The sequence below is a fragment of the Oryctolagus cuniculus genome, unplaced genomic scaffold (assembly GCF_051225735.1).
Source record: "Oryctolagus cuniculus isolate XC-2025 breed Fujian yellow rabbit unplaced genomic scaffold, ASM5122573v1 ptg000097l, whole genome shotgun sequence".
NCBI classification, from domain to species: Eukaryota; Metazoa; Chordata; class Mammalia; order Lagomorpha; family Leporidae; genus Oryctolagus; species Oryctolagus cuniculus.
In genome coordinates, this window is record NW_028301685.1 from 1 (window position 1) to 22,727 (window position 22,727).

General features: G+C 42.1%; 1 protein-coding gene across 4 annotated transcripts; it reads right to left on the reverse strand.

Annotated features, from left to right (window-relative positions):
- Positions 1-607: 607 nt before the first annotated feature.
- LOC149119082 (rho GTPase-activating protein 20-like) lies at positions 608-20,318 on the reverse strand. 4 transcript variants are annotated; one of them, XM_089325311.1, is made up of 8 exons: positions 19,321-20,318; positions 17,981-18,133; positions 16,046-16,255; positions 13,952-14,044; positions 12,501-12,620; positions 11,689-11,737; positions 5,801-5,965; positions 608-2,124 (listed from the first exon to the last, which is right to left on the reverse strand). In XM_089325311.1, exons 5-8 carry the CDS (start codon positions 12,604-12,606, stop codon positions 1,977-1,979), a joined length of 468 nt encoding a protein of 155 aa, XP_089181437.1. In that variant the 5' UTR covers positions 12,607-12,620; positions 13,952-14,044; positions 16,046-16,255; positions 17,981-18,133; positions 19,321-20,318; the 3' UTR covers positions 608-1,976. The 4 variants fall into 4 exon arrangements, 2 of the variants coding, with proteins under 2 accessions (XP_089181437.1, XP_089181436.1); XM_089325310.1 differs by having other exon boundaries at positions 16,046-16,240; positions 19,321-20,302; XR_016228798.1 differs by lacking the exon at positions 12,501-12,620 and having other exon boundaries at positions 16,046-16,240; positions 19,321-19,529.
- Between the last annotated feature and the right edge of the window lie 2,409 nt (positions 20,319-22,727).

A 22,727-nucleotide genomic window follows, 5' to 3' on the forward strand; every position in this document is an offset into this window, starting at 1 on the left:
GCAGAATTGTCAGATGTCAAATAAATACCTAGAAAATTATTTTAGTGCTATGATGTGCTGAAGGATGTCAAAGCACCTAGTGTTTGGTGACTAATGTTTTATATCCTTCCTGCTACATCATTAATGTATTTGAAATCCAAAGTGAAAAAGATCTGCAGTCGCAAACATACATGGGCTTATAATTTACTAGCATTCAAAACAGCTGGGGAGTGATTGACTACATGGAAAATAAAACTGACCATTTATATGACTGGGTCCTGTGCCGGCAGCACCTGTAATACCTTGCTCATGAATATTTTCATTATCCCGAGAGTAAACCCTAATCTCTAGTAAGCAGCCACACGCTATTCTCCACCACCCCCAGATCCTACACCATGTCATAACTATCCATTCATCAGGTCATGAACATGTAATTTGTTGCTAACTTCTGGCTCTAATGAACAACACTGCTAGGAACATTTGTGCCCAAAAGTCAGAGTTAGGAACAAACAGAGTGTATGTATGTTTACACTTTTCTTGGACCTATATTCCACAGTGGAATTGCTCAGTCCTGCTCAGTCGTCCTACATTGAACTCACGGAAGCAACAGGTTTTTCTGCAGGGGCTGCCACATTTCCTATTTCTACCAGCGAGAGCTCACCCACGCGGCATTTCTATGCCTTCTCAGGACATGCTTCCACAGCAAAGTGGACATTTCCTTGGCTTTCCACCTTCATATGGACTTGAACACCACGGGTTACTTATGCCAATTTGCATAAGAGTGATAACAGCCAACAGCAAATGTACTCGGTGCTGGGCATTGTTGTAAATGTGTTGTATGTGTTTACATAGCTTCACAGCCAATATAGCCTATGTCCACCTCGTGCCCACGCTTCTCCCTCATTCAAAAAACTGTCTAGTGGAACTCCTCATCAAAGGCACCACAAATAGGCAGCTTCCTATCACCTGCAAGATTAAGAAGACATTAAGCAATAGAATCTGAGAACCTAGGGAGAAAATTTGTCATGGCAAAGAAGACATGCAGACAGTGGTACAAGCATGGCTTTGTTCTCAGTAATATTTGCAAGCAGTTCCATCACAGAACTGAGTTGATTAACAGTTTGGATATATCTCCATTGTATCAACTTCAATATGACCTGACAGACCTGGAGGGAGTGAGGAGAGGAGGAGAGCAAAAAAGAGCACCAAGCACCTGGGATGAACTGTCTATGTGAAAAACACACAGGACATTGGGTTTGTGCCTGTTCAGAGCAGCAGGCAGAGGTTGCAAGGTACCTGCGTACACAAAAACAGACACACAAGATGTCTAGGAAATGGAGCCCCGTTTCCTTTCCTCATACCAGCCTCAAAGTGGGCCTTGGAAAACTCACCCACATCGCATGAATCAAATCTTTGTTTCAGGTGGCCGTATCACTGAAGACACCAAATAGCAATTCTAGCAACCCAGGATATAATTTAATTTGTATATCAAGTATTATTTCTTTAGGTCATTACTTTGGGAGAATAAAAGGACTTTTTCAAGCTGAATTGATCTACTCTACTAGTTGAAACACACAAAAGCCTAGACCTAGAGGCTGGAGGATATTGGAGAGGGGCCCCAGAGCCTTGCTCTCTCAAATCTATTTTTATTAATCCAAAATACCCACTCCCCAAGTAGCTCATGGAGCCCTTGGAAAACCATTGCTTCAGACCAAAGCAAATCATTCCAACAGTTCCCATTTCATTCTCTCCACACATATTGGCACATAAAAACCTCTTGGGGAAAATATGTGTCATACAAGTGCCATGGCTGGAAGTCAAAGCATGAGGCAGCAGATTATTATAGGGTCAAATTAAAATGCTTACCAATCCCCCCCCCCCAAAAAAAAACAAGTTTGGAAGAAAATTTAGGTGCATTTCTCTATCTTTGCTAGAAAAGGCAATAAGGGTTATATCCTTCTATATCAAAGTAAAATTACAAGACTCAGCAGTGATACTTACAAGAACTTGGCCCTATAATTCGCCATGGGCCAGCCAATATTCAGGCACCTGGAGGCACTGGTATCACCTTCCTCAACAATGCATTTGGAAATCCATATTTCATTGACAGGGATGACATATTTGTAGTAAATATTTTTGCTGTACCTAAAAAGATCATCAAGCAAGATGTTTTTTTCTTAAATGTACTGAGAGCACATCCTCTCCTGAGCAAACCCCAATCCTCCATGTTCCATAACCAAGAAAAGCTCACATCCATCTATTCCCTCTCAGTGCACAGCACAGGCAAGAGTCAGGTGGACCTGGACAAAATCATGTGCTCAGTGAAGGCTGGCCCACAAGGGGCCCACACACACAAGATTAACGGCAGCCAGTGGCAACAGGTGGACTGGTCTGTTTCTGAATGCTGACTATGGACTTGAGGCCATACTCTGTATTTTAAAGGTGTTACATCTTAAGAGAATCACTCACTCTCTGGTCATGCACATCTGATTGACTTCAACAGAGTGGCTGAGGGGTTGAACAAAGATTAAATCATGGATGAATTATTTATAAAATTTTCTTCTTCACAGAGATAGACTATACATACATAATCTTGGAATAACCTTAGTTTCAGATATTACAAATACCTTTGAATCTTAATTCTTATACAAATTTTGCATCTTGAAAGCTGGGATGGTGAATGTCTGGTCCCTGGGCTGTACAAAGCCTGTGAAGTCACTGAGGCTGGCACTGCCAAGGCAACTAACTGCAAGCTGGATTCAAAATTCAATAAATCCATAACAGGCTAAATTTTTAAGTTGATGATTTTCTCCAGCCCGTGAAAGGTGCTATAAATATTCAAAATGATCCTGGCGGGGTGGGGGGACCCTCTCCACTCCTTCTCTAAAGACAGCTTCTTTCAAATTTCTTTTTTTTTTTTTTTAAAGGCAGAGTTAGACAGTGAGAGAGAGAAAAAGGTCTTCCTTCCGTTGGTTCATCCCCAAAATGGCTGCTATGGCCGGTGCTCTGCCAATCCGAAGCCAGGAGCAGGTGCTTCTTCCTGGTCTCCCATGCGGGTGCAGGGCCCAAGCACCCGGGCCGTCCTCCACTGCCTTCCCGGGCCACAGCAGAGAGCTGGACTGGAAGAGGAGCAACCAGGACAGAATTGGGTGCCCCAACCGGGACTAGAACCCGGGGTGCCAGCGCCGCCGGCGGAGGATTAGCCAGATGAGCCATGACACCAGCTCAAATTTCCTTCTTAAGATTTGGTTCAGATCATCTGCCCCACAGATTCTGGCTTAAAAAAATACTGTGTCCTACAGACTGCAGCCAAAATAAAAGCACAAAACAAAATGTACCTTAGTCCGAGTGCTCAACGTCTTATCCATAAGGGAAGAAAACACCTCCCATTTTTTTCTGCAGAGAGCACAGGGTGACAATATCGCAGCTTCAGCAGTGATATTGCTCAGTACTGGTTTGGTCCACCCCACTTTCGCCCTCTGGCATGCTGCCTTGTTCATTTACAAATCTAACTCTCAGGTGAGTGGTAGACGTGAAGAGCTCTAAGCCTTAAGGAGGATGTTCAAGGATTTGGCCACAGGGCTCCCTATGATTTAAAGCGATTGAAATGAAATTGTCATAAAATCTGCCATGGGATCCAAAAGAATACAAAGTGTTGAGGCAGCTGGGTGAGAGCCGGTACTATAATAAAGAGATCTAGTTTTAAACATGGGCTCACAGGACCAGCGCTGTGGCACAGTGGGTAAAGCCCTGGCCTGCTGAAGCACCGGAATCCCATATGGACGCCAGTTCTACTTCCGGCTGCTACTCTTCCAATCCAGCTCTCTGCTATGGCCTGAGATAGCAGTAGAAGATGGCCCAAGTCCTTGGGCCCCTGCACCCATGTGGGAGACCTGGAAGAAGCTCCTGGCTCCTGGCTTCAGATCGGCACAACTCTGGCTGTTGCGGCCATCTACGGAGTGAACCAATGGAGGGAAGACCTCTCTCTCTGTCTCTACATCTCTCTCTAACTGACTTTCAAATAAATAAAATAAATCTTAAAAAAAAAAAAATCATGGACCCACGACTACTGTGGTGACCTTGAGGCAGCCACTGGGGCTCTCTTAGCATCAGAGCCTGTTGGAAAACAAGAATACAGACCCATCTCAGATAGTGAAAGCAAGGATTAGGCAAGAGGAGGTACAAGATATCCTGAACACACAGATTGCGCTTAACACACCCCTGATCCAACATACCTCATATGATTGTCACTAAGATGAGACTGCATTTTATAAAACTGGGCCTGAGTCTTGCTTCTCTGCTCTAGGACAGGGCAGAACTGGAAGCCAAGGGGAGGGCAGCACTGGCAACTTTTATTTTTCTTTACTCACTTCCTGGTGAGATTTTGTTTGTGGAACTAGTCTTTGTCTTATATAATATTTCATAAATTATGAAAACACAGGTGGAGCAGATAAGCAGATGTCCAGATCAGTCTATTCCTGCCTACTCCTTCCCTGCACACGTGTATTAAGCAGTTGCCTTATTCCAGGCTGTGTACTGGTTGCATTTGTGTTCAAGGCTGACAGTGGGAGTGACCACTTGTGTCTATCTCCAACCGGCACACCAAATCTGCCTCCTGTACCTTTTGCTTTCACTGTCCCTCCCAAGTTGGGGCCCTTGGTATCAGTGATCTGGGTTATCATCTCCAGGACATAGTCTCCCTCCTATATTGCTGCCAGCTCTCCAATCCATTATCTCCCAGCAGCCACAATGATATACTACAATATTTACCTGATATGGCCATTTCCATAAGGAAACCCCTTCAAAGGAATTTCTCAACCCCTTACTGGGATCTGTCAAGATCCTCTGTGACCAGAACCCTGAGCACTTATTCAGTCTCACCTCTGACCTGGTCAATTACAATGAGCTCCAGAAACATCAGCCTTGCTGAAGCCCTGCTCCCAAAGGGTCAAGCTGCATACACGATGGCCTGCAGTCCCCTCAGCCAGGCAAATCGGGACACCCAGTCTATAGAACAGGTGGCTGCTTCTCACACCAGAGGAATGGTTTCAATGTTGCATCTCACAGAGGCACCCTAGTGGGACTCTTCTCTGACACTCTCCACATGGCACTGTTTATTTCCTACTATCAGATGCACATTATTACAATCTTCAATTGTCTCTTTCTTAGTTTGATCATCTCTAGGCAAGACTCAAGAAAGAAGAATCCTGGGACCAGCACTGTGGCGTAGCAGGTAGAGCCACTGCCTGCAGTGCCAGCATGCCACCAGTTCCAGTCCCGGCTGCTCAACATCCAATACAGCTCTCTGCTATGGCCTGGGAAAGCATTAGAAGATGGCCCAAGTCCTTGGGCGCCTGTACCCATGTGGAAGATCTGGAAGAAGCTCCTGGATCCTGCATCCTGGATCCTGGATCCTGGCTTCCAACTGGTGCAGCTTCGGCATTTGCTGCCATCTGGAGAGTGAACCAGCGGATGGAAGACTGTCTCTGTCTCTCTCTGTGTCTCTTTCTCCCCCGCCCTTCTCTTTCTCTCACTGCCTCTACCTCTCTCTAACTCTTCCTTTAAAATAAATAAATGTTCAAAGAGAGAGAGAGAGAGAGAGAGAGGAACCCTGTCTCTCCCATTCTTGATTCCACTGTCTACAGGGGCACAATACAGAATAAAACTTCCATGACTACTTGTTTAATAAGTGAAGAATGAAATCACTGGCAAAAACAAAGTAAAAACATGCTACTTGCTGAGAAAGAGTGCATGAAAATGAATTTTGTTAGAGACAATATATTTCACGATGATCAGGACAGCATGCAGCATATGCACCTACCGAATGTTCGAGATTTTCAGTACGTCCTTGTACAAAAAAGCCTGATGCTTTGTTTTCTTATTACCCGTTCTTAACTTTATCGGACCGTGCACCAGTAGTCTTCGTTCACGTCCCTTTGAAGCACTTGCATCCTCTGAAGTCCCAGCCTCTTGAAAATCATCGTCCCTGCTCAACAGCAAACACCAAAGAGTAGCTAGTCAATGGTCACAGACTAGTTTGATGCCAGTCATTAGGAGTGACACATGATAAAACTGTCATCTCAATTCCTCAGACAAGGCTCTCCAACTACAGATGCCAATGGGGTTTCAGGTTTTACAGGTCTCAAAGAGCAGGTGGCACTGAGAGAGTTGGACAGGGAACACATCCAAGGGAGAACCTAGGGCAAGTATCGTCTTACAGGCGTGCCAAAGAAGACAGCCGCTCAGACCAAGAGGTGTCAGGTAAGTGGAGAACTGAGAGGATAACAAGAAGGGAGCCATCGCTCCCATCAAACGCTATGGAAGGTAAGGCAGGTGGTTACTGAGGACTCATCATTGGACTTACTAACACGGAGGTCTTGGTAACCATGGACAACTGCTGGTGGAATGATGGAAGGGATGTTTTCCACAAAGTCTGTGGTACACAGAGGGTTCTAAAACAACCCATCCAAAAGCCGCACACCCCAATGATTGCAGCCTATGACTGTGCTATCTGCAAAAAGAGACTGTGAAGACAGAATGAATGTGATGAACCTTCAAATAGGGAGAGTACATTCCCTAGTTTAGGAGGCCTAAACTAACCCCCAAGAGGTCCCCAAATCAGAGATTATCATCTACACTGACTCAGGACATGGCACAGAAGGGGAAGCCAGAAAGAGTTGAAGGGCAAGGGAGAATGAATCTGTCATATGGGCAGGAGCTACACAGAAACATGAGACTAGATGTAGTCAGCCCCCAGGTGACAGCTGGAGGAGGAAGGTACCTCAACTACAAGTAAGGGGATTCAAACAATGTTCTGAATTAGCTCAGAAGCAGATCCTAGCCCAGAGCAATCTCCCAACATGTGGACCAAACTTAGAGGACCCTATGAAGTGGACCCAGAGAATCCCAAATAAACCTGTGCCCTACAGGTCCGTAACAAGGAATTCCTGTGGTTTTCAATCTCTCCGTTTCTGGTCATTGTTGTACCTCTATTATTTTAACAAAAAGAATGTTGCTTCCTGAGACTAGGTGCCATTGCCATAAGCATCTAAAAATTGGAATGCGGATTTGCAATCAGCAATAAGCGAAGGCTGCAACACGTCTGAGGAGCATGAGAAAGAAAAAGCTGAAATTCTGTGGAATACACAGTTAGCAGAAATGTGCATACGAAAGATTCTGCTGGTGTGCACTTGGCAGTATTGAGGATCAAAAGTCTGTGAGAGCATTTCAGGCATGGAAAGCCAAGACACTGTGGCAAAAACATAGTCTACACGAACGATCTCTGTAGACCCCAGTGGAAAAAAGTGGCAATCAAAGAAGAGTGCACTTATCTCTAAAGGGAAGAGAGAACTTCCACTTTGCTTATGGCCTTGTCCATAGGGGAAAAAACCGCTATAATCCAAAAGTTTTCCTTTTGAAATCTGTATTTATGAAATAAACGTTTTCTATTAAAAAAGGCTTCCATAGCCTAGACAGCTCATTTCAAGAGCCTCGGGTGGTCACTGACGTCATCCATGAGAGTGTTCATTGTTAAATTAACAGCAGAATTGGAATCCCCTGGTACGAGTACTCAAACAATATATTTCACTTTGTGTTTTTATGGGGGTGCAAACTGTTGAAATCTTTACTTAATGTATACTAAACTGATCCTCTGTAAAAAAAAAAAAAAAAAAAAAAAAATTATCAACTCCCAACTTGACTCTCACTGGGATTAAACATGACAATAGGTCTGATCTGATTTCATCATCATTTAAAAAATATCATCTATTATTTTTCACTTTATGTTTCTGTGTGAGAGCAAACTGTTGAAATCCTTACTTAATGTATACTAAGCTGATCTTCTGTATATTAAGATAATCAAAAATGAATCTTGATGTGAATGGAAGGGGAGAGGGAGTGGGAAAGGGGAGGGTAGTGGGTGGGAGGGACGGTATGTGGGGGAAGCCATTGTAATCCATAAATCGTACTTTGGAAATTTATATTCATTAAATAAAAGTTAAAAAAAAAAATTAACAGCAGAAGTCACTGTGCACTGACTCCCCATGCAGGACCTCTGTCCTCAATGAGTTGTATTGAGAGTTAACTGTAAAACCAGTTTTCAAACAGTTTGTGTATGTGCATATGTGTGCGTGTGTGTATGTGTGAAAATTGTTGACATCTTTCCTTAATATAGAGTTGGTCTTCTATGTACAAAGTTAATTGAAAATGAATCTTAATGGAGAATAGAACTGGGAAGGGGAGAGTGAGGGGGATGAGGCATGGGAGTGTGGGTGGGAGGACTGATATAGTGAGAAGAATAACTATACTCCTAAAGTTGCACTTATGAAAATTTGTATCCCTTAATAGATAGATTTTAAGAATAAAAAAAGAAAGTACTGAAGATTATTGAAAATTTCAGAGTCTGACAGTTTCTAACTGGCTGTGTATGAAAGGGAGCATGTATCATAAAAGAGAACATGTAATCTGGAACAATAGTATCAATCTGCCTGGTTTTAGTGCAAGTTAAAGTAAAATATCGAAAGCAATCTTCAACTGTGAAGTTCTCCATACATATCTGCTGCTAATTCATTCTAAGTAAAAGCAACAGGCATGTCTTCTGCCTTTTCAAAGGAAAATTAAATCACATACCCCTGATATTCTAAAGCAGTTTACATCTCTAAAGAGTATTTCCATTCAACTACCACACTGCCCTCTGTAAAGAACACTAAGATGGACACCACAGCTGTCACTCACCAAGCTCTTAAAACATGGTTTCAGAAGAGGGAACACAAGGCAATTTTCAGCCTATCACATGTAAAACAAAATGACACAGCGATTGGTAAAGAAGTCATTGTAACGTGGTCCCCTGTTAGCATGACAATTTACATAATAGGGATACATTGATTCCCACTTAGTAAAATGCTTCCTATCTTATCTAAATTAGTGTTCAAATTGGGAGGCGAGGGGAGAGAAGTGCTAGACAACATGAAATAATGCTGGACACATCCACAAACATTTCTTAACATCACCCAGGCTTAGATATAACTGGTTGAGTTGGGACCATGTACCAATGGGGCTCTGTGGCCATAATAGGTAAAACCAGTTAGACTGAGCAGAACACAAAACTCTTTCATAAACAGGACAGCCTCTTTCGAGATCTTTTCAGAGAAAACTCTTTGCCATGAAGCCAAGGAAGTGTCTCCCCTGACAGTACAAAGCCTGCTCTTTTGAGCTCAGTAGCACTAAACCAAAGAACAAAAGTAGCTTCTCATGAAACCAGCACCAAAGTCAGGAATTACTTCCTCTGTTTTAAGGAAAACAGGACAGAACTCCTCCTGGGGTGACCAGTCTGCTTAAATGATCACAAGTAGTACAGGAAAAGGCTACCTTGCGCTGGGGACTGGCGGATGACTTCCAGAAGCTCTGACAACATTACTTTCCATGTGTTACAACTCTAGACTCTGTCGACACTATTCAACAGAGACCATGAACAAGTCCCTGAAGACTGTGGGTTCCGCAGTAGTCAAGATCACCCATCATTGTGATGTCAAGGTTCTAAGGCTCATGCCATAACTGACAAACTCTCAAACTGATATAGTGGTTTTCTAGATTTTGGCACCATCATTCAATTCTTCAAAATTTAACTGAGATGATGGTTCATTTGCATGCAGTTGTAAGAAACACAGAGAGATTTCAGCAACCTTCCCTCCAGTTTGCCCAAGCGGCAATATATTTCAAAGCTATAGTGCAATATTATTTCTTTGCATATTTTAGTATAATTATATAATTTTTTATACAAAAATAATATGTACAACATTAAAATGAATACATGATTCACCCATTTTCTGTTCTTGTAGCAAAACCCCTTAGGCTAGGTAATGTGTCAAAGAAAGAAGTTTACTTGTCTGACGGTTTTGGAGGTTGAAAAGTCCAAGAGCATGGGGCCCCACTGACTCAGCCTCTTTTCCTGGCTTATAGACAACCATCTTCACACTGTGTCCTTGCATGGCACACAAAGAGAAGGAGGTAAGGGCTTCAACAGGAGAACTGGGTGGGTGGGGGAAGAACTCTGACCATAGCAGTCTATTTTCACTTCTGTCATTGAACACTGACCTTTCGGCCCTACATACCAAATGGAGAGATAGTATCAATGTGATGCTGTGTCAATTATAAGGTTATTTTAACATATCACAAACACAAAATTCTTTTATTCAATTTCCCCCCTTAAGTGTTTAAATGGGTGATCTCTCACATCACACATAAGGGTGTTAATTGTGAAATTAACAACAGGAGTCACTGTGCATTAACTTCCCATGCAGGACCTCTGTCCTCAAATTGTTGGATTATGAGAGTTAATAGTAAAACTTGTTTGCAAAGATTTACTTCATTTTAATGTATTAAGTGGAGGATGTTATCTATGTCTCATAAGCTATAGTAATGTCTAAGTGCTCACAAAGGATGCACTATGCTTGGGTTCTTCAAAGTTGATTTTCTCAAATATATATACATACATACATACATATATAAATTAAACCTCTAAAAAAGTAAATGGTGATGAACTATCTACACAGGAAAGAAGGTTTTGTAGCAACACTGGCAGGAGGGCTGCAACCAAACTAAGTAGTTTTTGAACCCCCCCTCCTTCAGCATTCGCCATGTAGAGGGTGCTGGTAAAAGGAGTTATTCTAGAAGAGTCTCAGTGTCTCCACCTGCACAACAGAGATGATAGTGCACCTCAAAGGATTGCTGCAACTATAAAATGGGATAACAGTATAGAAAATTTAGCAAGCTAACTCACAGAATAATTCTTGCTTAATACCAAGGCTGCTTAGAAAAGACAGGGAGACATTATTTTCCAAAATAGTGAACACTATCATGGATGTTTGTCCATGGCCAAAGAGAAAGGAGGGAGAATATGTCACGCAATCAAATCCACTGAGCAACGACAAAACGTCAAGCTTCTTGCAAGGTAGTTTATATATAGCCTCCCCTTGCCTCAACATCAGCTTCTGGGGTAAAAATTAGTAATTCCATTTGACAGGTGGAGAAACTGAAGCTCAGTGAAGTTGTGTGACTGGGGGCCAGATACCTAACAGTTGGTAAAGTGAGAACTCTCTAAGTCCTAAATCACACAGTGTTTCCATAGCTAAGCAGTGCCCCCCACCCCCAAGACAAGGGGAAAATATCCTTGGTATTATATACATATGCATGTATATATATTTTGCAGAATCATCTTCCTGGCATGTACCCGGGGCCTCAGTATCTTCTGCAGCTGGATTTGGTGAGCCCTCACACCCATTCATCCTTCACCCTCACAGGGCTGCTTCTGGACCCCTCGGCCTCTGTGGGCAGCTTGTTGATAACTCACAGGCAGCCAGTCTGTATTAGTGCCCAGATATGCTTTTAGTTGCCTGTTACCTTAGGCAGCCAGCCACACCTTGGCATCAGACAGGCTGGGAATAGCAGTCAATACCAAGAAAAGGTTATAATCAATGACTCTCCAGATGTCTACTTGTGCTGGCAGTTATGAGCCCTTGGGAGAACCCTTACACTCCCCATATGTTCTGGTCTCCCTCCTGAATCCCTGTAATTATCCTTTCTCATGTTGGTCCTCTGAACACCCTCATCTTTGCCTCCACCAAGGGAAACATCCTCAGTAGCTGATATCAAGCACCTGCTCCAGTGTTCCTTGCTGCCCTCTGCTGGCAAGAATAGGAAGTCATATTTTACCTCTCAGGACCATGGCACAGGGCAGGTACTTCATTGAGATGAGTCAATTCTGGAACACCAAATTGGAAGTGCTGTCACAAAACTAAGTCCATAAAATGAATACTATTTGAGAACATTTTTGAACAAATCAAAACCATTGTAAAATATCTAAGTGCACCCTGAAATGCTGCTTCTAGCTGCATCTGTCCTCTATCTTTTCATTCAAGGCAGAGTTCCAACATCACAGTGGAAAATCAGGCTCCCAATATTAATCATCATTCCCATAGTTTATAGAAATGAGCAAAAGAAATCACAAAATGGAGGATAAAGCGATAAAGCATATCCTACTCAGCCTTCCTAAAGAAACGATTAATGGTGATGATAATATACACATTAAATCAGATCTCCTAGTTCCCATGTCTGTTTCTCAAGTTGATTGAAACAGAGTAGAGGGGGATAGGATAATACGGTAAACACAAATTAAACACACAATTTGGCTACAAAAATGCATAAAGGAATGAGAGAAGAAAATCATGATGGAAGAAATGTAGTGATGCTATGACTATAATACCCTGGGCTCATAAACTACTCAAGGCAACGTCTCACGAAAAAGATTTTCTCACAATACTGCCTATTGAAACAGTGCTGAGGGAGCAGGGTGTTAGTTACTCCATTCCTTATGTCTTCATAGAGTAGACTGGCAATTGGATACACAAATATTGTAACTGCCTGGTCTTCACTTCTCCAACTTGGAATGAGATGTACATAGCATTCTATTCTTCTTGCAGCTAAGCTTGTGTGCTGATGCAGGGGACCCTCTCCTGTCACCTCACCTCTGGGAGGCAAGGGCAGATGGTAAAATAGTAGGGTCTTTGGAATTGGGACTGGAGATAGATTATGGATGTTTGAGTTTTGGCAAACTACTTCATATTTCCGCATCTCAGTTCTTATATCTGTAAAAAGAAGATAATGACTTTCAAAGTGTTGTGATGAAGTGTGAGATAAAGCATGGAATAAGATAATTCAATCCCTGATGCCTGCCTGACCCACAAACAGCACTCCAGAAACCCTGGAAGTATTCTCTCAGTGTCTAGATAGGGTTTCTCTGCCGCTCTGCTGGATGGTTCCCGCTCTGGGGCTCGCTGGGTATCAGAAGAGCTGCTTTATCACAAAGAAATACACACCTACCTCTTGGCTTCCAGCAAGTATATCCATATGCAGACAGTTTTCAAGGGTGTTTGAGATAGTATTCTTGCATGGACTTAGATTAGGGGTTGTCCAGTTTATACTTGCAGGGTTTTGGGTACACAGATAATATTCTAAGACAACACAGATTCAGAACGGGTGTTTGGCTCAGCAGTTAAGATGCCAGCATCTTCTACCACAGTGCCAGTATCAAGTCCCAGATCAACTGCCCATTCCACCTTACTACATATACTCCTTCTAGGAGGCAGGACTGCTGGCTCAAGTGCCTGGATCCCTGCCACCAATGTGGGACACCTGAGCTGAGTTCTTTAAACCTGGCATCAGCCTGATCTACCCCCTCACTACTCCAGGAACTTGAGCAAAGAACCAGCAAATGGAAGAACTCTACTTGTTACCCTCTCTGTCTTTCAAACACAGAACATGAATGACAACTGAAAAAAAAGATTTTGATCTGGTTAAGTCCCTTTGTGGAGACAAGTTGCATAGCAAAGGGCACAAATAAACATAGATGAAAATGTATTTCATACAAATAACTGAAAATACACCATGTTTCTCTTATTTAAAAATAGATCCAATGATAGAGGACAAAAATAGGTAACATGGTAACAAAAGTTGACTTGGGTTATCAGAAGGTCAACTCATTTTCCTACCTAGATGGTTTATTATGATCTTATTGCTGGGTCACAAGGTTTTGGCCAGACTGGAACACAATTGTCAACACTCATAGACACAAGGTAGCTTTTCTATGTACACTTTAAAAACAGGCACCAGCAAATACTGCTGGCTTTCAATGATGCAGAATGGAAGGATCCCTACTGTTCCAATTTTACAAAATATAAATAAAAAATCTGAAAGAGAGAGGAGAGTATCCATTCTACAGTTATTCCAACATAAATGCTTATTATGGTGATAGTGAACAAAATTACTTGAAATACAATTTCAGATATTTCACAGATTATTTACAAGTAATCAAAACAGAATTCCTCAAATTCCTCAAGGACTCTCTGGATCTGATGCTCATTTGAATACTTTTCTGAGTAGATAGAAAATTGAGTTTCACACCAGTCACAGATCTTACCTGATGGATTCTTTAAGCAAAGAAAGATTAAGATAAAGGCTTCTGTCTTCTGTTTCCTTCCATTCTTTAGTCAATCATCTAATAGTGGAACACCTGAGGAAAGTGTAAATAGAAATCACACAATCAGACATGGGTAAATTTTGAAAGCATGTGAAGGGAATCTCCTGTGTCCTGGACACTCAATTGCTCAAAGGATGCAAAAGGTGAAAAGAAAATGGTTCAGAAACACTTTATTGGATGTGCTGTTGGGAAGCCACAGGATGAACTTCCTTGGCTGGGGAATGAAGGGAGGGACCATGGAAATGTCAAACTACAGCACAACTGGGATACCCATCGAGCCCACAGTTCAGCTTCCTCAGTAATGCATGACATTAAATGAAATTACTCAAATAAAGAACCTAGAAACAACAAAGCAGTGTGTTACTCAGTGTGTTAATATTCCTGAATTGAGAAATCCCCCATGTGAACTTCCTACTCGAAAAGCTGAATATCACAGTCTTAGTGAGCTTGAAGAAATTCATCTTAATTTAAACCTGACAGCATTAGTCACACCTGGTTGGGAATTTAGGCGTTACAGCGTAGCATTCTACCACCATTCTGTTCTTTCACATACAAGACATGGGGAAAATATTAAACACTACAATTGAAATGAAATTGCAAATGGAAGCAGAAGGGAAAAATGTCTCTGTGGGAATATGTACCCTATGATGCTAATGGTCTCTGAGCCTATATTTTAAAACAGGGTCGTGATAATGATCAGAAGAAGCTTCACTGCATTCTAATTATAAAGGCAGCTTCCGTTCAGCACGTATGTTTATATAGTGAGAAAATGATTAACAAGACAGGTGTGGAACCCTTGTTCTACTATGAGCCTTTTTATACACTCTAAGCAAAATACTACATTTTTAAAAACCTTCCTGCCCAAGTTTTCAGATCAAAATTCTCCCAGATAATACCTCAAAGAAATGGCAAGCTGTGGTTTAGAAAAATATGGAATTGACATAAATTTGGAGAAATCTCCAACGTGAGATGGTATGGATGAAAACAAATCATGATATTTTTCAAGAGAGCTTAAACTTGAAAGAAATCAACAACTCTCTGAGCTAGGGGAGTCTTCAATAGTGGTGCCCAAGAGTAAATTGTGATCTGTTACAAGGCTGGCAAATGACAACTACTGGGTCAAAAACAGGTCAAATACTTAACGTTACCCATGGTCATTCACTCACACAATATTGTCTCTGACAGTTTCAGGCTACAAGGTAAAGTTTCGGCCTACCCAAGTAAAGTGAAAGATAACAACATGTAAAGATTCTTTTTCTTGTCAGTCCTCCCCCCAAAATAGTTAACGATTTACACTGTACTAGATATTATAATGTCATCCAGAGTTGGTCTAGAGTATGCAGGAATATATGACCAGATGAAATGGAAGTAATATACCATTATACATAAGGAATGTGAGTATCTTTGGAATTTATTATCCACAGGTGAGTGCAACCGATCCTCAAGGACCAGAGAGACAACTGTACTCTCTGGCTTGGCCATGAGACATGGCAAATATGGAAACGTTGGCGAAAGGTAGTGTGAATGATTCTGAGTTAATCTTAAGAGTCCAGGGTAGCCACTAGCCCTCCAATGGCAGAATGAGAACTGTGAAAGAGACCCACTCTAGCTATCTACAAATTTGCATGAGAAACAAAACACTCATTGAGTCAGCCTGGTGTCACAGTGGGTTAAGCCACCATTTGTGATGCCCAAGTCAAAATGGTGGTACAAGTCCCAGCTGCTCTGCTTCCAATCCAGCTCCCTGCAAACGTACCTGTGAGACTGATGGATCATGCCCCAAGCTCTTGGGCTCATTGCTACCCATGTGGGAGACCCGGGGGTAGATCCATGATCCTTTTTTTCAGCCTGGCCCAGACCTAGCTGTTGCAGGCATTTGGAGGAGGGAACAGATTTTTGATATCTCTATCTATCTACCTATCTACCTACCTCTCTTTCTCTATCCCCTCCGTGTGTGCATATATGTGTATATGTATGCATATGTGCATCACTCGGACTTTCAAAAAGTAAACAGACAGAACAAAAAATACTTACTGTTGATATTCTCTGTTTGAATGTAGCAAAATCCAAATTTCATGGGTGAGTATACTCTGCTTAAGCTTTCCCATAGAGGCTGGCTTCTCAGATTGACAACACTAGGAAAAGCATCTCACTCAAAGTTCAGGTGTGGTTTAAGTCTCAACTTCTGATGTTGATGGGCTCAACTGCAACAGGTGTTCATTCCTCTACCTATGATAAGAAAAACTGAGTGATAGCTAATCCAGACCAGCGGCCCACCACACTCTTAGAATGCTGCATTTTCTGTGTAGAGCAATGTGTGGATGTCAGCCGTGACTCCTCAGCTTTTGGTTTAAATGTCTTCTACATAAGGGAAGCCTCCCAGCACAGGAGGTTGAGACAAGTTTGCTTGATGTTGCAGTGGATTAGTCCACCACCACTTGTGATGCCACACTCCATATTGGAATGCTGATTTGAGATCCAGCTGCCCTTCTATCTAGCCCCTTACTAGAGAACCTAGAAAAGCAATGGACTATGGTCCAAGGACTTGGGCCCCTAGCTACTTACGTGGGAAGCCCTGCCGTAGTTCTAGGATCTTGATCTGACTTGGTCCAGTGCTGTCTATTGTAGATATTTGGGTAGTGAACCACTGGTTTTGAGGTATACATATCTCTCTCTCTCTCTCTCTCTCTCTCTCTCCATCCCTCTCTCTCCCTCTGTCCTTAGTCATTCTAAATTTCAACTAAATAAATAAAATAGGACATTGAAAACCCCACAAGAGTGTACAGCAACACATAGATGATATAAAGCTCTAAGAATTTGTGCTAAAGATGCTAGCTGACAGGGAATGAACAAAATGCATGTCAACCTTTAAAAATGTCATTTCACAGAATGCCTAGTGAAACACCTCATGATGTGAAAAGGCATACAGAGCTTTCATTGCCACTTTTCCTGAAATGATCAAGCTCACTAACGTCAATAGCTCCCTTACTTCATAATGATTTTCAGGGTCCACACATTTGCAATGAGAACCCAGAAGCTGCCCTTGCTCTCAGGTTTTCAGCCTTTCCTGTCATTCCTTTTGCTACCTTTCTGAACCCAGTTTCGGCTGTTTTAAAGGTGAATGGCTCAGCTAAAGCAAAACCGGTGCTACAGAAGGAGCTGGAAACAACAGACTGGTTGCCATCTCCGACTACTGAGACCAACATTTCATTCTAGGGCATTACTTTCTGGACTTCACTTCTAGATGCACTACTATAATTAATCATATATGTAGTAATAATAAGATCATTGCTTTGCCAAATATAGACAGGAAAGACTGACATTTAAAGTGTCATGGAGTGTTTTGGGGAAGATCTCATTATTGCCATTGTTTACCAAATTGACATATAATGTTTCAGGCAGTCTCTGCTTTCTAGAAGAATTTTTTAACATATTTCATAAAAAGACTACCAGAATTTTTATCTCCATGTTTTACTAAAACACCATGCCTGCTTTCCTTCTGAATCCACGTTTCAAGTGTTAGAGGTACTGAACAGCCCTAGAGTTCAACTGAATGTTTCAGTCTTAACAGAGCTCACTGAGGCTATTTGGAAACCTAGATGTCTGACTGCTCCTAATCAACGCTACTTCCATTTGTGTATGAGTAATTCCCTTATCAGCAAACTCCATTTGTTGGGTGATCTGTTCTAGCCCCCTGAAATCCCACTAGGTAATTCCAACAACTCTCAGGTTATGGTGTTTCATAAAAGCATTCCTGTAACCATCATTACATATTGATATCTATTTGTTTAGCACTATGAGATGAAGGAATGCAAGAGATTCCCCTCTATTCTTAAAAAGCACACAATTGGATTAGAACCGTAATCTTGGTTAATACCATAATTATTTGGCTATAATTACGGTTAAACCACAATCTTGCATAATTACAAACAGAAAAAGATGCATAATTAAATGAACCAGTTTGCTTACTGCATGATCCTCAGTCACGTATTTTCCTCTTTTCAGATCTCAAGTTCCAGAGAGGCCAGGACCTTGCTGAATTCGTCCTGGCACTTGGCACACAGTATTCTGCACACTCACAGATGCTCAATAAGTCATTTTTGATGAATGGATGTGCATTTGCTTAATAAAGGTGAAGATTAAATGAGTTACATACATGAAGACCTTAGGACAACATCTATTATTAAGACATTAATATAGTAAAATATTGGCTGGCGCTATGGCTCAAAAGGCTAATCCTCCGCCTGCGGCGCTGGCACACCAGGTTCTAGTCCCAGTCTGGGCGCTGGATTCTGTCCCGGTTGCTCCTCTTCCAGGCCAGCTCTCTGCTGTGGCCCAGGAAGGCAGTGGAGGATGGCCCGGGTGCTTGGGCCCTGCACCCGCATGGGAGACCAGGAGAAGCACCTGGCTCCTGGCTTCGGATCAGCGCAGTGCAGCGGCCGCAGCAGCCACTGGAGGGTGAACCAACAGTAAAGGAAACCCCTTCTCTCTCTCTCTCTCTCTCCCTCTCACTGTCCACTCTGCCTGTTAAAAAAAAAATTGAAAAAATAAAATATAAAAAAAATTATAGTAAAATATTATCAAATGGATAAGATTTAGAATAGAGATTAGAATAGACATTCTAAAATTTATTTTAAAGTGACCTTGGAAAAAATAGGTGATAACAGAAAGAATACACCTTATGACACTATTGATGAAGGCAATGTATTAAGCATGGTGTTTAAATACATAAAGACTAAAGGTGTATAATAGCACTGCAATCCAACATTTGTTAAGCAAAACCCAAATAACATTTTTTATTTCAAAATAATGCATACTTTAAAACTGTTGTTAGGAGAGGAAGGGGGATGTAAATTAACACTTATCTAATCAACTGAAAGTATCTTCGGAGTTATTCAAAGACTCCCGAAGTAACTAAGAGGAATGCTCTGATTTCATAGCAAAGTATGTCTAGAATGATGCTCAACAGTATAATGTTCATAGAAGCATGAGCATTCTCCACCCAGGGTGACTGAGACCTTCAGAAGTTTACACAATATATTGGGAATTGCATACATTTAAATGAAGTATGAGTATCATAACGATACATGTCAATCTAGGAAAGCATCTGCAATCATCCTTTATAGGTAAAAATGTGTCTGAACAATTGATTAAATGGGCCATCTAGTATACCACGCGTATATGAATAGTTAAGTTCAAAATCCAATGCTATAGACTAAAAGCAATTATGTTAAAAGTATCCTACCTAGATAAATAAATGACAGACTCACTAGCCTTTCTAGCCATGATGACTCTCCAGGTGAACTCACCTCAAGCAAAGGAGCTCCTCCATCTCTCTACAGAAATGAACAGGAAATGCAAGAAGCAGCACCTGCTGCAGAGACCCAATTCCCACTTCACGGATGTCAAGTGCCCAGGATGCTGTAAGATAACCACGGACTTTAGCCATGTGCAAATTGTAGTTTTGTGTGTTGGCTGCTCCACTGTCCTCTGCCAGTCTAAAGGAGACAAAGCAATGTTTACAGAAGAAAATTCATATCTCATAAAACATACCTGAGAAACAAATGGTACTTCATATGAATCTAATTCCAAATAATTAGGACTCATGTGGTAATAAAAGGAAATTTAGGAGGAAATTACCAAAGTAGGATAGTCTTATTCCTGCCAAACCGTTCATCATCATAGTCTGATCACACTCAATATCAAAGTGCCATCTTTCAAGGACCCCAACCACTTTTTTTTTTGGACAGGCAGAGTTAAACAGTCAAAGAGACACAGAGAAAGGTCTTCCTTTACTATTGGTTCACCCCCCAAATGGCTGCTACTGCTGGTGCGCTGTGTCGATCCGAAGCCAGGATCAGGTGCTTCCTCCTGGTCTCCCACGTGGGTGCAGGGCCCAAGCACTTGGGCCATCCTCCACTGCCTTCCCGGGCCACAGCAGAGAGCTGGACTGGACTGGCGCCCCAACCAGGACTAGAACCCGGGTGCTGGTGCTGCAGGCAGAGGATTAGATAGTGAGCCATGGCACCAGCCTGACCCCAACCACTTTTAATATATGAGGTGACTCCCACCAGTTCCTGAGCCAAATACTTTGATAACCAATCCATAAAACACAGCAAGATATTCCTTTACATTGTTCAATTATCTCTAATTTTTGAAATCTATAGGGAAAGAAAGTGGTTTGCCATCTGCAGGATCACTCTCCAAATGCCCACAGCAGCTGTGGCTACACTTGGCCAAGTTCAGAAGCCTGGATCTCCAGCCAAGTCTCCTGGGAGGGTGGCAGAGTCCAAGTATTTGAATCAACAATGGATGCCTCTCAGAATGTGCATTAGCAGCAAACTGCATTAGAAGCAGAGGCAGAGGCAGGACTGAACACAGGTACTCTGTGTTCACTCTTCTCATGCCCCACATTCCACCATCAGCACATTTCCACCACTGTTATTTTGTATCTCCTTTCAAAAGCAAGAAAACTTGCCCCATACATGGTCAAGCTCTGGTTTTCACATTCACAGTACTTGGTCTTGGGTTCCAAGATGGCGGAGTAGGGAGGGAGCCTACTGCTCTAGCCCAGGAGAAGATAGCTTTAAAACAAGTGGACAGAGTATAGTCTCAGAGAAGAGTTAGGGAGAAAACAGCAAAGGAAACACTACCAAAATTAAAGGGACATGGTGGACATACATAGATGGTGTGGGTGCCCAGGCTCAGGTCTCCAGCAGCAGAGCCTACACACCAGCATTGGAAAGGGGGGTGGGGGTGAGACCAGACTGCAGCAGCCCAAGCCAGTGGCAAAAATAGCTGCAAGAAGAACCTAGAGGGAACCCAGCTTGGAACCCCATGGGGGATAGTGTACCGGCTAAACTAGAGGAGGGAAATGAAAAAGGACAATCACTTTACAATGGCATCCTGTAACAAGCCGATAGAGCAGGTGTCATTTTGGACATATGTAACAGCTGTGCCAGCTCGTGTCCATGCCCAGCAACTAGTTGAGTGCAGACCCTGACTGGTGGGGAGAACTAACAGGGGGATAGGAGCCTGTGACTATGTGAGGCTTCTCTACTGGGACTGTGAAAAAAACTGAGGGAGTGTGGGAGGGAGCATGGCTGGGACTCTGGGCACTCACACTGGGAGACTCCACACGCTCAGGGCTTCCTGGTTACCTGGAGAGAGACATCGCTGGAGAATCTGAACTTACACTGAGGACTGCACAGATCCTTTGTGTGCTCCTTGGGACAGAGTGGATGAATATTATAGCCACTGGGGCTAGCGCTGAGGTACTGGACTCCATTAAGGAGAGGAGCTCAGCTGAGCAGAAAAACTTTCCCTTCTGATAAAAAAGAGAGAGCGAGATTTATCATGCCCAACCTGGGTGTGTCAACATAGGCATGCCCTTAACCCTGGAGAACTGAACAGAGCTCTCCAGCCACATCCACTACAAGCCTCTATAGAGATTCAAAAGCAGACATTCCACTTATCTACACAGTCACAGTACAAATATAAAACACACCAGAGCAAAAAAGGAAAAAAAAAAAAAAGAACAATGAGTATCTCCACAAATGCCAAACAACAAATGCAGCAATTCAAGAAACAAGAAGGAGGAAGACAACATGAAGTCCCCAAAACAACACAATGCTTCCATGCTAGATTGCGAAGATGATGAGATGGAAGAAATGCAAGAAACGGAGCTCAAAAAATTGATCATAAGATTACACAGAAATAATCAGAAGCAAACGCACAAACTACTGAAATCCATACAGCATATGAAAGGAAATTTCTCCCATGAAATTGAGATCAGAAGGAGAAATCCAAACGAAATGAAGAATTCAACAGAACAAATACAAAAATGCAACTGAGAGTCTTAACAATAGAATTGGTGAAGCAGAAGAAAGACTATAAGACTTAGAAGACAAAGCACAGGAAAGAATACAGTCAAACCAAAGACAAGAAGAGGAAATTAGAAACCTAAAAAACACGGTTGGGAATATACAGGATACTATAAACACACACACACACACACACAATTTGGGTTCTAGGAGTTCCTGAAGGCATGGAGAGAGAGAAAGGATTAGAAAGCCTTTTTAGGGAAATATTAACAGAAACCTCCCTAGTCTGGAGAGATAAAAAGACATCCAAGTACAGGGAACATACAGGAAATCTAATAGACATGGCCAAAAAATACCCTCACCACAACACACTGTAATCAAACTCACCACAGTAAAACCTAAAGAGAAGATTCTAAAACATGCATGAGAGAAACGCCAGATTACTTTCAGAGAATCTCCAGTTAGACTCACAGCAGACATCTCATCAGAAACCCTACAAGCTAGGAGAGAATGGTGAAACTTAGTCAAAGTCTTAAGAGAAAAAAACTGTCATCCCAGAATATTATACCCTGCAAAAAGATCTCATTTATGAATGAAAATGAAATAAAGACCTTCCCTAACAAAGAGAAATTAAAACAATCTGTTGCCACCTGTCCAGCCCAACAAAAAATGCTTAAGGATGAGTCGCACACAGAAACACTGTCATCACTATGAAAGAAGGTGAAGGAAGGAAATCAATCAGTGAAAGCTCAAAGAAAATTCAAACTAAAAAATGGGAATGTTTTTGGAAAAACGGCAGGAAAAAGTGATTACATATCAATAGTCACCTTGAATATAAATGGCCTCAACTCCCCCATTAAAAGGCACAGACTGGCTGAATGGATTTAAAAAAA

Coding starts and splice junctions, on each gene's coding strand:
- LOC149119082 (XM_089325311.1), bottom strand. CDS start 12,606: ATGCGGAAATATGAAGTAGTTTGCCAAAACTCAAACATCCATAATCTA. Junction 11,738..12,500: donor TCTGCCCTTGCCTCCCAGAG/GTGAGGTGACAG, acceptor TTGGTGTTCCAG/AATTGACTCATCTCAATGAA. Junction 5,966..11,688: donor CTGTGCCATGGTCCTGAGAG/GTAAAATATGAC, acceptor GCTGTTGAGCAG/GGACGATGATTTTCAAGAGG.